Source organism: Sciurus carolinensis, chromosome 13, assembly GCF_902686445.1.
Source record: "Sciurus carolinensis chromosome 13, mSciCar1.2, whole genome shotgun sequence".
NCBI lineage: Eukaryota > Metazoa > Chordata > Mammalia > Rodentia > Sciuridae > Sciurus > Sciurus carolinensis.
In genome coordinates, this window is record NC_062225.1 from 52,959,785 (window position 1) to 52,973,511 (window position 13,727).

General features: G+C 34.4%; 1 protein-coding gene across 36 annotated transcripts in view; it reads left to right on the forward strand.

Annotated features, from left to right (window-relative positions):
- Nrxn1 (neurexin 1) overlaps positions 1–13,727 on the forward strand; it is a 1,060,789-nt gene that overhangs the window by 897,418 nt on the left and 149,644 nt on the right. For all 36 annotated transcript variants that reach the window (XM_047521996.1, XM_047521998.1, XM_047521995.1 and 33 more), the window contains one exon: positions 4,305–4,476. In XM_047521996.1, coding sequence (XP_047377952.1) covers positions 4,305–4,476 — 172 coding nt within the window. The remainder of the gene's footprint in view (positions 1–4,304; positions 4,477–13,727) is intronic.

Genomic DNA, 13,727 nt, shown 5'->3' on the forward strand with positions numbered 1-13,727 from the left:
TGAATTCTTTTAAATTGTAATTATCTATTGGCAAGAAAGTTTAGCAAGTTTTATTGTTTATATAATTGAAATGGCTTGCTATCCTGTCAACATGGGAGGATTGTGTTTTGAGAATATTCACTGGTTCTGAATGATATGGTAAAAACTAGTCCTATAAATATGCTTGACAGGAATATTTTGCACTTTACATTTAAAAAAATTTTTTCCAGGGGCAGGAGATGACCCTTTGGCTATCACTTACTTGTTTTTTAAGGTCTTGATGCAACTTAGGGTGAGGTAGATAGTGTAAAAGTGGGGAAAGGCCTACTGTCTGTAGCTCCTTTGGTAGCGTTCACTACTCTAGGTAACTCCATAGAGTTTGAGTCTGTAAGTTGAGAGTTGAGGCAACTGATGAACATATCCAAGAACAGATGGACATCATTTAAAAGTCAGAAGCTCTCTAAGCCTCACTGACCCTTATTGTTTCTTAGATAAGTTGCAAGCAATCAAACCCTCTGAAATCTGAGGATTTCTGCACCCTAGAAAATAAGCATTTTATATGCCATGTTGCAGAAAGATGTAAGGATAAATTAAAGTGACTTATTTTTGAGTTTGAGTCACTGTTTAGCTTTAGCTCTGCAATGCTTCTGTTCACAGAATTGAATAATTAGAACTTTTTAATAATTAGAAGTCTGGGGAAAATAAATGTGGCCTTCCTATTAGAACAAGTAGAAAACATCAAGAATTTTTTCCACTCTCTCCTGATGTAAGAAACATGTGTACATTAGAAGCAACCCCCAGATGGTGGACAACTCCAGGATAACCATTATCTTCATGTCCTTGTTATGTTTCAAGGATTGGTTCTTAGAATGCACCAAGAATTTAAAATTCCTCTGTGGAAATATTTCTTCCTGACCCCAGGGAAGTCCAGGCAGAGTGTCAGCCCGACTTGAGTCACTCTTGGATAGTAAAAAGGTCAACTGTTCTCTTTTAGACATAAAAAGTAACTTTGACTTGCTCCTGTATAAAAACAAATAACGTACAACTTCCGTTAAATCCTCTCTGTTATCACTGCTTGGTCACACTGAAGAGGCCTCCTGTACAGCGGGGAAGAACATGATGGTTTTCCTCTCAATTCCATGAATCTTGCTTCTCCTCTCCTTGCCTGAATCCTCAAGGGATGAGGCAGGAGAATCAGGAAGAGATAAGGGCAGAAAAGACCTTGTTTGGAAAGTAGGGTGGGAGTCATCTAACTGTCTTAACTTCTGCTTGAAGCTCTTGAGAGAGCATTTTTGGGAGGCATTTAGATGAGTTTCTCAGAGTTCTTCCTGACATCATTAGGATTTCCTTACTTGAAATTCCCCTACAACAGGTGCAGTGGCATATTCCTGTAATTCCAGAGACTTGTGAGGCTGCCACAGGAGGATGGCAAGTTTGAGGCCAGCTTTAGTAAGTTAGGGAGGTCCTCAGACACTTAGACCTGGTCACAAAATAAAATGAAATAAAAAGAGTGGGGATATAACTCAATGGTAATGTGCCCCGGGTTAAATCCCCAATACCAAAACAAACAAACAAACAAAAAAAACCCCAAAAACAAACAAACAAACAACAACAACAAAAAAAACCAAGGAATTCCTTTGAGGAGGGTAAATGCATCTCCTTCAGATGGATGATCATTTTGGATTTCTCCCTCAGATCCTGGACATCTATCACTGCAAATCCAAGTTCTTTCTGGTGGTGAGTTTTCTGCACCACTGAGCCCCACTCCTTCCATTCATTGCTCTACTAAACAGGACACCACGCATTCTGTACTGACTCTCTAATCTCTGGTCCACAGGTAATGTCCTTTGTCCTATCTGTCATGCACAAGTGCCCCCTGGTGCTGTAATCTTTTTGCTGTGGCCTCAGGGCATCAGGCAGTCACAGCATTTTCTTCCCTTGAAGATTTCTTAGGTATATTAAGTCCCAGTTTTCTAACTACCACAACCACTGCTACCATATCCCCACAAGATGCATATCAAACTTTCTGAGATGTTCCATTAAAGTCTTCTTCCCCTGCACTTTAGATAAGGGAAAAGTCACCTTTCACCTTGGAGGGTATGTGCGAATCCCATCACATCCCAACTTTCTTCTCAAATCTCTTTCTAATTATTAGCAACCTCTTTGCCTTTCCTCCTTTTTTTGACAGACTAGATTTCGGCTTCTAAAAGTAGTTGACAGTGCTCTCTTCTGCAAGTCTGACTTAAGCAATTTTATACCTCATTTTGTAAAACGGAAAAGTAATCTTTTTTTTTTTTTATAATGTATCTTCTTAAGATCTCAGTTAAAACTGGAACAAAAAGAATCCACTTTTTAATATCTTATTATATTCACAGATCCATTGCTTCCTATCCATTTTATGAAATTATTTTAAGCATACGTTGAGTGATATATATCAAAAAACTTCAAATCAGAGTACAAGAACTGTGGTGCTTCTACTTTAACAGGAAAAATAAAAGAGGTTGTAGAGAACAGCTAGATTTACCAAATCTGCAAGCTGCAGCTTTAGGATTACCCAATACTCTAAATTCAATTTAGTGTAATAATTAAGAGCACATACTTTGGAGCCATATTTCCTGAATTCCAATCACAGCTCTCTTTTTCTAGCTATATGACCCTAGCCACATTACTTAATCACTCTGTGCCTTCATGTCATCATCTGTAATATGGAAATAAAATAGTACCTCCACCATGGGACTGTTATGAGGATACCAGAGTTAGCATTTATAAAGTGCTTAGAATTCTTCATACATGTTCAGCTATTAGGAAAGTCAGAGTGGAAGTAGGTAAAGCAATTTTAATAGTTGCATAGACTTTTGTTATATTGTTTCCCTTGGACCTTTTTTTATTTCTTAACATATTTTTCATTATTCTCACTTTAAAATAGATGTTATTTTAAATTATTTCAGGGTTTTTTGAGCAATTCAAGTGATTTTCTTATTTTAGCAAAATTCCCATTCGCTCATTTTCAATAAACTACTCGATGTACTATATATATTTTAACACACATTAAAAAAAAAAAAAAAAAAAACAGAAACCTTTAGGATATCTGCGGTAAGAGGATAATGAGCAATGTCAAAAATAACATCTTCAGTTCTTCCCAGTGCAAGCTGAAGTCATCCTCTCGTTGCCAAGTTCAATGATGAAAATCTAGCAAAGAACCAAAAGAATGTGTTCCAAACCTTCATGCTTCTAATATTCTGATTTAAAATTTCTACAGGAAAGGATAGGCTGTGTGGCTCTTAAACCCCTTTCCCCCGACATGGTTTCTAACAACTCGGGTTTGATGAAAGGTGAGCTGCAGACAGTTTGAAGTTATGCACTCTGACAAGGGCCTGCAGTCACAGGTATTCGGTGCTACTGATTAAGGGTGAACCTATATGCTTTAAAAGTCAACTGAGCTCATGGTGGAGTTGGCAGCCCTGCAGTGAGAGAATGCTCCTTAGAGGAGGAGGACATGAGCACATGTTTTTTTTTTTTTTTTTTTTTTACCACCTTGTGTTATGAAATCCTAAATTTAACAACCACAACTTTACACTTAGAATGATTTGTGATGTTAGTTTGCTTAACATGGAGAGGAAGTTAACTTTGGATAACTGTATCATAGCTTCATCTCAGCTTAGATATAATCTAAAAACAAGGGACCAGATTTTTGGTACTACGACATCTCTGTTAAGTTACGCAACCTTGAAGGAGTCATTGCCAAAATCTCATCTGTAAACTAAAGAAATTGAATACATTTATGACTGTGAACCTTGGATGGTTTTGTGAAAAATGACTAAAAAGTTGCACTCATTAAATGCCTGTCTTTGTGCCCCTACCCTTTAGAATGATTTTGTATATTGTGAGCATTTGCTTTTGGCTCTAAACAGATTTCATTGCTGCAGTGTTACTATTAACTAAAATGGAGGATTTCAAGTCTCACTTTTCTTGTGAAATGAGGAGCCTGGATTAAAGAAGCTCTATTAAAAGACGAGAAAGGATGTGGCTTCATGTAGGCAGCTGTGCGCTTCTCTCTGGCAACCTCTAGGAAGAAGGCAGCTCAATTCCCTTGAAAGTGTGTCTTTTGGAATATCAATTATCCATGAAAGAGATGTCTCACGTTTACCCAAATGTCAAGAATCTTGCTTATATTATGAGGTGTTTTTCAGATGTAAAATCAGAGGAAAGCAGCTGTTGTCCAAAGAATGTTTTTGAACAATACCTTGTATGCAATTCTTCTTAAATGCCGATTAATCAGTTCAACTGAATAGAACTCTTTTGTTTTCTGTCTTCCTCCCTTCTAGCACCAAGGAAAAATTGGAGTTAAGTTTAATGTCGGGACAGATGACATCGCTATTGAAGAGTCCAATGCAATCATTAATGATGGGAAGTACCATGTGGTCCGTTTCACGAGGAGTGGTGGCAATGCCACGTTACAGGTGGACAGCTGGCCAGTGATCGAGCGCTACCCTGCAGGTAAGCGAGTGAATATGTATCTGGGGAAGATTTTATGGAAAAAAAAAAAAAAAAAAACAACTGGAAAACAAAGCACTGTTTTGCGCCCGTTTCACCAAATTGTGGTTTTCTGAAAAAACCATCAAGTATTTATTGGACTTTGGAATCATGTGAATGTAATGCTGTCCTAAACTGTTCTTGTTAGAGTGTACAAATGACATTTTATAGGCGAACTTGAAGGCACACGTTATCATTTGCAAAATTCAGGACATCAGTGAAACCAGAAAAATGCACACATAAAAAAGCACAACGTGTCAAAGCTCTTTTTACTGGATCCTTGCATTTGAACAAAGAAAAGGCTTTGTCAAAAGTAACAAAGTTAAAATTTAAAGCCAAGGGAGGGAATAGTATAACATTTGCTTTCTGAGAGAAAGTGAGGCTGGACTGTTGCTTTGGTGGTAGTGCACAGCGGAAACCCATGAAAGGTGCAGCAAGAGCAGGGGATGAGCAGGAGAGGAGGGGGCAGCAGACAGCAGCTAGAAGAGCACGTATACAAAAGGGGCCTGCCAGCTTCATAGAACTGTGCAATTTCAGGAGGATTCTGTGATGCTGGTGTAAGTCATCATAGGTCTGTCAACTGAACATTAGGCCAATAATACTAAAATAAAAATTAACTTGTTCATTGCCGATGAGGTTTGTCAGTACTCTTGTTACACAAAGGTGGTAGGTTAGAAATTAAACCTGTGCTGCTTGCAGTTACATATGTTCTCAATTAAAACACACATATGTTACTTTTAGGTAAAATACACATTTAAAGTATCAAGGTATTTGCTGTCTTATCCTTTGGTACAAAATCACCCTAAAAGGATCAGTCTCATTTGTCTCTGTTCCCCTTTTAGACAGGCTAATTTTGTTGTCATTGTTGAGCAGTATACAATTTATAACACAGTATAAAGAAAAAGTATAAAATGAAAATTCATTCTTCTCACAGATGATAACCAAAATGTATATATAGCTCCTTTATTTGTTTTCTAGAAGAAATAATTTGATGAAATACAGATTTTCATCTGTAAATATCAATTTTCCTTAGCAGTGACTCACAATTATGGAATGAAATGTCCTTTATGCTTTTCTAGAATTTTTCTGATTTGTATAATTCTACATGTTCACGTTCCAGCTACAACCTCTTCTATATGATAAGTGCTTTGCAAGTATTTCTTGATTTAGATGTGATTAAACCTGCTCCATGACAATATTCAAAAGCAAGCAAATTACTAATATGTCCAGTGTCTTTTATGATACTGGTGAATAGTAGGCAATCAATAAGTGTTTGCCAAATTGGTGTCCTGGGAATTATCACAATTTTACACTACAAAGTATATGAATAATCCTTCTGATACCATCTACAATAAGATGAAGGAATGGAACATCCGAAAGGAATGTTAACTTAGATGTACATGCAAGGCTTCAGAGCCATGCTACTTGTCTCCACTACATTCACTAGAAGACCTAGTGTAAATTTACTTTATTAATAACTACAACCTCAGTGGAATTACAGAAAAGGAAGTTGATAATCTTCCTAAGGTATGGAGTAATCAATTCCTATGTGCTGACAGGAAGTCATTACACTGGATGCCATGAAGACAGAAGGTAGTGTTAGATCTGGGCTCTGCCATGGGATGTTTTCGTCTTTGAAGGTTGACCCAAGCATGAACAATGAGAACTCCTGTGATCTCCAGTATGGCCATTTCTTCTTGAGGGCTAGCTTTGTTTCAATAGTTAATGTTTAAAATTATCTTCATTTAGTAACTTTTTACTCTTATCCATACTTTCCATACTGCTATCTTGAAGAACTCCATTCTAGTTGTTATTAATGCTTACCTACAGAAGAAAGGAAGAAGTCGTATCCAAATTAGGTTGGGAAATTATGTTTTAAACTAAGGTAAAGATATCCATTCTTGGATCTTATTTTATTAACGTACATGATATATCTGTAAAAGACAAAAATAGCATACCTTTTACAAGCATAGGTCCTCCAAATCTAGTTTTCTAATTCATTAATGCATTTTGGTAGAAATGTCATTTTTTTTAAAAAATTTCTATGACTATAATTTTGCCATATTTTATGTGATTAAGAATCTCATAATTTTGTGTGTACCAGATACCATGATCTGAGTATAGTTTCAAAAAGACATACTCCCTATCTTCATGTGTCAGGTTAATGTCCACTTTGAATACTGGTACCTGAATTGGGGCAGTGTTAATTATTTGAAGAAATATTTGTATTTTTTAGATTAATATTTGTTTAGTACATATAATTTCTCAATTACCTATTAAATAGAATAAAAAACACAAGATGAAATATATTTAAATATTAGAGGCTGGCAGTATCATAATAATTAAGGAGCAAAACTTTAGAAATAGTTATTTTAGATGTAATATTTTATATTTAGTTCAAGATTCTAAGTGCTCTTCTCCCAAGTAGTAATTTAGGTATTATTAATCAAAAGTGAACAAAATCGCAGTTATTCTGAAGGATACAAACAAAAGAGAAACTTGGAATCTGCCCACAAGAGAATTAGAAAACGTGAGAAATTTCTTTATACACAAAGTTAATGATCAATATGTAAAGAACTAGAGGAGCCACTGATGTTGTCACCAAGTTTATCATTATTATTATTATTAATCATCTGCATTGTGTGCATTAGGCTGAATACATTTTTTTTTTTTTTTTTTTTGGTACTGGAAATTGAACTCAGGGCTGCTTTACCACTAAGCTACATCTTCAGTATTTTTTTATTTTGAGACAGGCTCCTATTAAGTTGCCGAGGGCTTTGCCAAGTTGTTAAGACTGACCTCAAACTTATAATTCTCCTGCCTCAGCCTCCTCAGTCACTGGGATTATAGGCATTGGCCACTGTGCCTAGTTCTGAATACAAATTTTAAAGTGTATTATCTAGATTAAAGTTTTTGGAGCAAAGTGCTTTTAAATAGGAGTTTAATAGCAAGATGTAGTATGTATCTTCTGTTTTAGTTTGTTGTATGGCTATTTTTATTTTTAAAAATTTAGGGTTATTATTCATTAGAAAAGCTGCTGGACTAATGCTTTTACCACCAAGTCCTATAATCAAAGAAGCAGAAACCAACAGACTATATTTGGTTCCTTTTAAAGTGCCTGCACTGCAAAATATCGGTAATAAGGATTGAAATTAGTAATTAAATACAGCACTTAACCTTCCATTATAGGGCTTTGTGGTAAGTGCTTTTCTATGAAGCAATTCATCTGGTAGCGACACTATACCTTTAATGAAAAGCACCTAAAGCGTTGACCAGTAGTATTACCCTATAATTGTCTGGAAGCCTTTCATAAAGAAACTAATTAGTAGAGGTAGATTTTATGCTCTTTTGGAGGATATGAAATATTCCTATAACCCAACAATTCACATTTTAGAATAAATATTGAATTTTCTGAATAGCAAACCCAGTTTCCATTATTTTCTATATATGGAGCAAAGTACAGAAATAATATTTTGCAAACCACTTAAAGTTGAGAAAGCCAATTCTTGGCACATGTCAGTTAAAGCTCTAGAATACAATGCATCATGAATCTCTGATTTGTCCCTAATTACAGTCATGTAGCAAAATTTTCTCTCTCAACAAAATAGATCTCCTCTTCTCATATTAATCCACAAAGCCTAACATCATTTTGCTTGCTCTGACTTGAGATTACTCCAAATAAGTCATACTCACCTTTGAGGATGAAACTGAATTCATCTGCTTGCCACAATGTGCCAAAAGATGTCCTTCCTATCTACTTAAGATTGAATATTCACTTTATTCCCAAGTTAAAACATTAAATCAGCGAGTGTTTGAAGGAGTCATACTATGTAAAAGGAACATACTAGACTCACAGTCTTGTAATAGAATTTTTAACTGTTCACGATTAAAAATAGAATACGTGGGAAAATAATTTGGCTAAGAATAAGCCATGGGGGAAAAAAAAAGAGTCAACAACAACAGATTCTAAAAAAGAAAGACACTTTGGAGTAAGTGGTGTAGTAAGACTGTGAAAAAATTAGGGGATTTCATTTGGGATTAGCAGAAAAAGATAGAGAAAATATTTAGGGAATTATTAAACAGTCTATAAGTCAAAAGAAAAAGGACCCAGGGATGGTATGGGAAAATAAAGAAGAATGCATTTTAATACCTGTTGAACAACTCAAGAAAAGGAGACATTCCCTTTGGTTAGTTTCTCTTTTTCTTTTTCCCTCTCCCTCTCTTTCTCCCCCTTAATCTCTGTAGCTCTCCTCCCTCCCTGCTCTCTCACCATTAATTATTCAATTCTTCAGTTTGTCACCAGAAGGCACTAGATACTAATGAGCTGGAAACCTGTGATAGGAACAAATAGAAAAATCAAAGTCATGGTTCTTGATGGTTCAAAGATTTTTCTGGTTGGGAGACAAAAAGGATTAAGAACACCTACGAAACTCTGAGTAAACTGCATTAACTGTTAAAATTTCTAGTTCCAGTTTCATTGCTATTCGAGACTAAAGAAAGGAGCAAATGAAATGGTGATCTGAAGTGGTGTGACAAAGTAGATCAGTTAGGGATGAGAGGATTTGAAGAAAGGAATTGCCCCAGGGAAGATTTCATAGAGATGCTCTAAGTACTTTGTGCATGATCATGCAATTTGCCTGGAAGATTTTGTGAGCATTGACTCTAAATCTTACCTATTTCATCAGTGAAAACTAGTAAAATATTTGTGGGATCAAGAAAGTCATATAGATTATTACCTTTTTGATCCTATACATGTACTTTAGATTGATTATTTTGATTGAATTCATGAATAATTTGTCAATTATCCATACAAGACATACTATTATTTAGAGTTTTCTGTTTTGGTATTGAGGTGTTAATTAATTTTATTAGATCTTTAAATTTATTTTTAACCTAATTTTACTATTATGACATATTTAAGAATATCTACTTCATTTCCAATCATAGCTTTGAAAGAGGGAAAGAGCTTAAAATTCCTTCTATTCCAGTTCTTTCATTTTTTAATGACAAAAGGGAAACTTGGAGAGTCCATCCAATTTGTTCAAGATTACAATTGCTAATTAGTGGCTAAGTCAAAACTACACTTGATCTTGTCCATATGCTGTGAGCTTTCATTTGTACTGTCTGGGACACAGAATCCAAAGTGAGGAGAGATCATTAAAGGAATCCTTCAATTCAGCAGGATGTATTGTTTTTAACTAAAAGTCATGACTTACATGATTGGTCACATATGCATATTAGTCCATGTCACAGTCTGCACTTTCTGCTGACCTACACATATATATGCAAAACTCTTATGAATATTAAAGAGTAACACATGAAATAAAAATATTTTCTTGCAAAAACCATAGTTGTTTTGTAGTCACTAAATTCTTGAGTCAATAATACTAATTAGTAAGCACAGATTGTTCTTTAACTTCACTTGAGAAAGTTAATTAGCAGACAAGTAAATCATTATAGAGCATTAGAATCCTTAAGGATTTCTTGGGAGAAAAAGTCTATCCTAGAAGACTTGCTCCATGCTCTGGTTAAATATATACATAGAACAAATGTTAGACTAAGTTTTATTTCCTTCCTATAAAGTGAGATAGTGAAAATAAAAAATCTGTGAAAACTCATGAACTGTTAAGAAAATTTCAATAAATTATCAATTTTAAGTGAAGTCCTGCAAAAGAATGACAATAAGGGCTTGGCATAAAGTAGATACTTAAATAATTGTTGAATAATTCTAGATTCTTTATTAAACTTTGGTGACAAAATACCGTCTTTTTACTGGTGCAATTATATTTACATGCATGGTGAATACTTATTTCAGTAAATAAATATTTGGCTTCTATTTTATATAGTTAAATGTTTACTAATCTAAATTTCTCACAATCTTACATACTCTGAAAAATCTCAGAACCAGTGTGTAAAACTCTGACTTTTCCTGTGTTATCTTTTTTCATTGCACTAGATTTTGCTGAGACTTTGGGGGCTGTTCTTAATGATGAAGCGTAATGAACTTTTCATTAAGTAGTATTTTCAATACATCCATCTGAAATTCTCAACTTAGCTTCAAAGAAGTTATGTCCAAGGAAATGGAAGGAAATGATACATTCTTAGGCTTCTTACTTGTTCTTATATTATCAGTGACCTGGATATTTTTTAAGATTAGAAGTTTTCCTATTGCTGTAAGGCATATCGTGGTTTTTTGTTTTGTTTTTGTGTTTGTTTAATTTTCTGACAAAGGAAAAAAGTTCCTCTTTGAAGGTTTGGCGAACTTTATACTCATGTGGACTGCTTAGAATGCCCAACATACACAGTGCACATATTTTCTAAAAGATTTTTTTTAATTTTTTGTTCTGTTTAGTTATACATGACAGAGGAATGCAGTTTTATTCATTTTACAACTTTTGGAGTACAACGTTTCATTCCTCTGGTTGTACATGACATAGAGTCACACCATTCATGTAATTGTACATGTACATAGGGTAATGATGTTTGTCTCCTCCCACCATCTTTCCTTCCCTTCCTTCCCTCCCCTCATTTCCCTCAACACAATCCAACATTCCTCCATTCTTCCCTTACCCCCTACCCCAGCTTTCACTTATCAAAGAAAACATTCAGCCTTTGGTTTTTTGGGAATAGGCTTATTTCACTTAACATGTTATTCTCCAACTCCATAAAAGATTATTCATGGTACAGCAGAAGTAAAGAATGTTATATCAACATAGCTGGCCATTGTTAAAATCAATGTCTTAGAGTTTGGTTATAAGTTGTCTGTTTTGTTTTCTTTGCTATAGATTTATGGGAATATTTTTTATTTTCCATTCTAGGAAACTTGTCAGTGAGATCTATCTCTGACTTCCAATAAAGTTGTCTTGCACTGGAGGCTCAACTGTCGGTCTCCAATTTATATTCTGCCATATAGAACTTGGGCCAGACTCTTACTGGGCCAAATCAGTCACTGTCTAATTCAGAAAACTCAGTTCAACCCTAGTAGACATTTCTTTTTCTTTACAGAACATGTTCATCCTTTACCCTAGAAAACAAAGTTTAATGTTTAATGTAAATGTTTATTGCTGACAGAACTGAAATAATCTGAAAAAATAATTTCTAAAAATGTTTTGGATATCTATTTGAATACCACTGTGAATGATGCAGAGACACAAAAGTCAAAGCTCTTCTCTATTTCTTCTACTACTTTTCTGCCTCTCATTTTGCAAATGAGCTAAGAGGAGGGTGTTTCATACATTCCCAGATACCAAAAGCCCAAAAAAATCAGATGAGAATCCATAGTTTTCTTGTGTACTTGAAGTTAACTTAAGTCCATTAAAATATTAATTAAATATATTTTGAAACAATTCTTGAATAAGAATTTATTATATTTTGTAATTTTCAATGATCTTTTCTAACTTTGACAAATTCTCAGACTTTGTTACTTAGAAACCAACCAATCAAGTCAATATTTATTGATCATTCAAGGAATTTTGCTAAGTAGATCACATCTTATTTTACAATATAAAAATAATGGCATCATTAGTTCATATATCATTAGTTCCACACAATTTTCCCCTCTGTTTTCAAGTTCCTCATTATTATTTCCAATGTACACTGTGCTTAGCAATTTAAATTATTTTCATAATAAAGGGATATGCTGATCCCATTTCTGAAAACCATGCACGTTAAGCAAGAGAATAGCATTATCCTGATTTTAAATAAGAAATGCTTAAAGATATTGACAGATTGAGTTGAAGAACTTTTTTCCAAAGACATGGAAAATCAGGTTAATGAATCTACCTCCTAGTTACAAACAATATCATGTCAAATATAAAAAATTGTCACTACAAAAAAAAATTTAATTTTAGGAAGTGAGATGGAGAAAGGTTTTAAGACTAGCTAAAGATCAAAGGCCAGAGAAATACACTTTTAACATTAACAGGCTTTCAGCAAACTTCAAATAGCTTTTCAAGTATTTGGTTGATTTTAATAAGGTTTCTAGATTGTAAGAATGCTCTTATAACTTGATTATGATCCAACAGTATCTTTCTCTTATTTTGTAGTTTACAATTACCTGAGTTAATGGAAGATAAGTCATGTTCCCAATTCAATGACAGCCTTCCTCTTAATACTTTCTCAAACACTCTGACCCCATATTTTTCAAGAGCTTTTTCTTAAACTGATCAGAAATATTTATATATTTTTATGATGAACACAGATAACAGCTAGTATTTTTGTGTATGATTAAGCAACTTAAAAATTCTACTGTGTGATTTTTTTTTCCCTCTTAGCTTTTAATATCATCCAAATGCTAATCCGAAGTTAGGTTCATCTTTTTCATGCCATTTCCCTTTTGCCAATCATCTACCTAGTTATCTTATAAGCTCAGAAATAAACTGGTATTAAATATCACTTTACATCTAGTAAACAATGACAGTGTAGTCAAGAGAGAGCAGAATATCAGAAAGGTGAAATTTTCCTATCTGGTGTCAAGGTCTTCTCTAGAGTATAAATTAGATAGGTAGCTATCTCCAGGTAGACATCCTCTAGATCATTTTTTCTTAACTTCCCTTTGAATTTTTGCCTCAATAAGAGTCTAGTAAAGGGGAACACCCCATCTTTAGAAAAATACACATATTTGCATGTACACACTAAATTATGCATAGGAGGTAGGGGGTTGAGGCTCAACATCCTTACATAGGGATGAGAACCTCTGTTCTAGGTTATCTTTGAGGATACTGAGATTTTAGAGGAAAAAAAAAGAAGCTTTTTTTTATATTCACAGGTTTGTTTTGCCAAACTGAAGGGCAGAATGGTCACAATCACGGTCCAATAAAATTAGCTGTCCTTTATTAATCTTCTAATAGTAACCCTGTCACCACTGACTTAACCCTTTGGGTTTAGCCTTTCCTAGCTCAGATAAAATTATCTTTCATTTTTAGAATAAGATGAACATTCATATTTAAATTTAGAAAAAAAAAAATCTCCCCCAAAATATGGTTCTAAGAATGCCATTGTCCTTCTAATAAATGTATTTTGTACACTGAAAAATGCACCAGTAGAAAGACGTGACGATGTGCCCAGGTGATGCCCTGAGAAGGCATGTTGCTTCAGTGGCACTCTTGATATTCTCAGCAAAACCCCATAATCTCAATCTAATCATGACAAACCCAAACCAAGTTATTCTATAAATAACTGATTGATACTCTTCACATCTGTCAAATACTCAAATA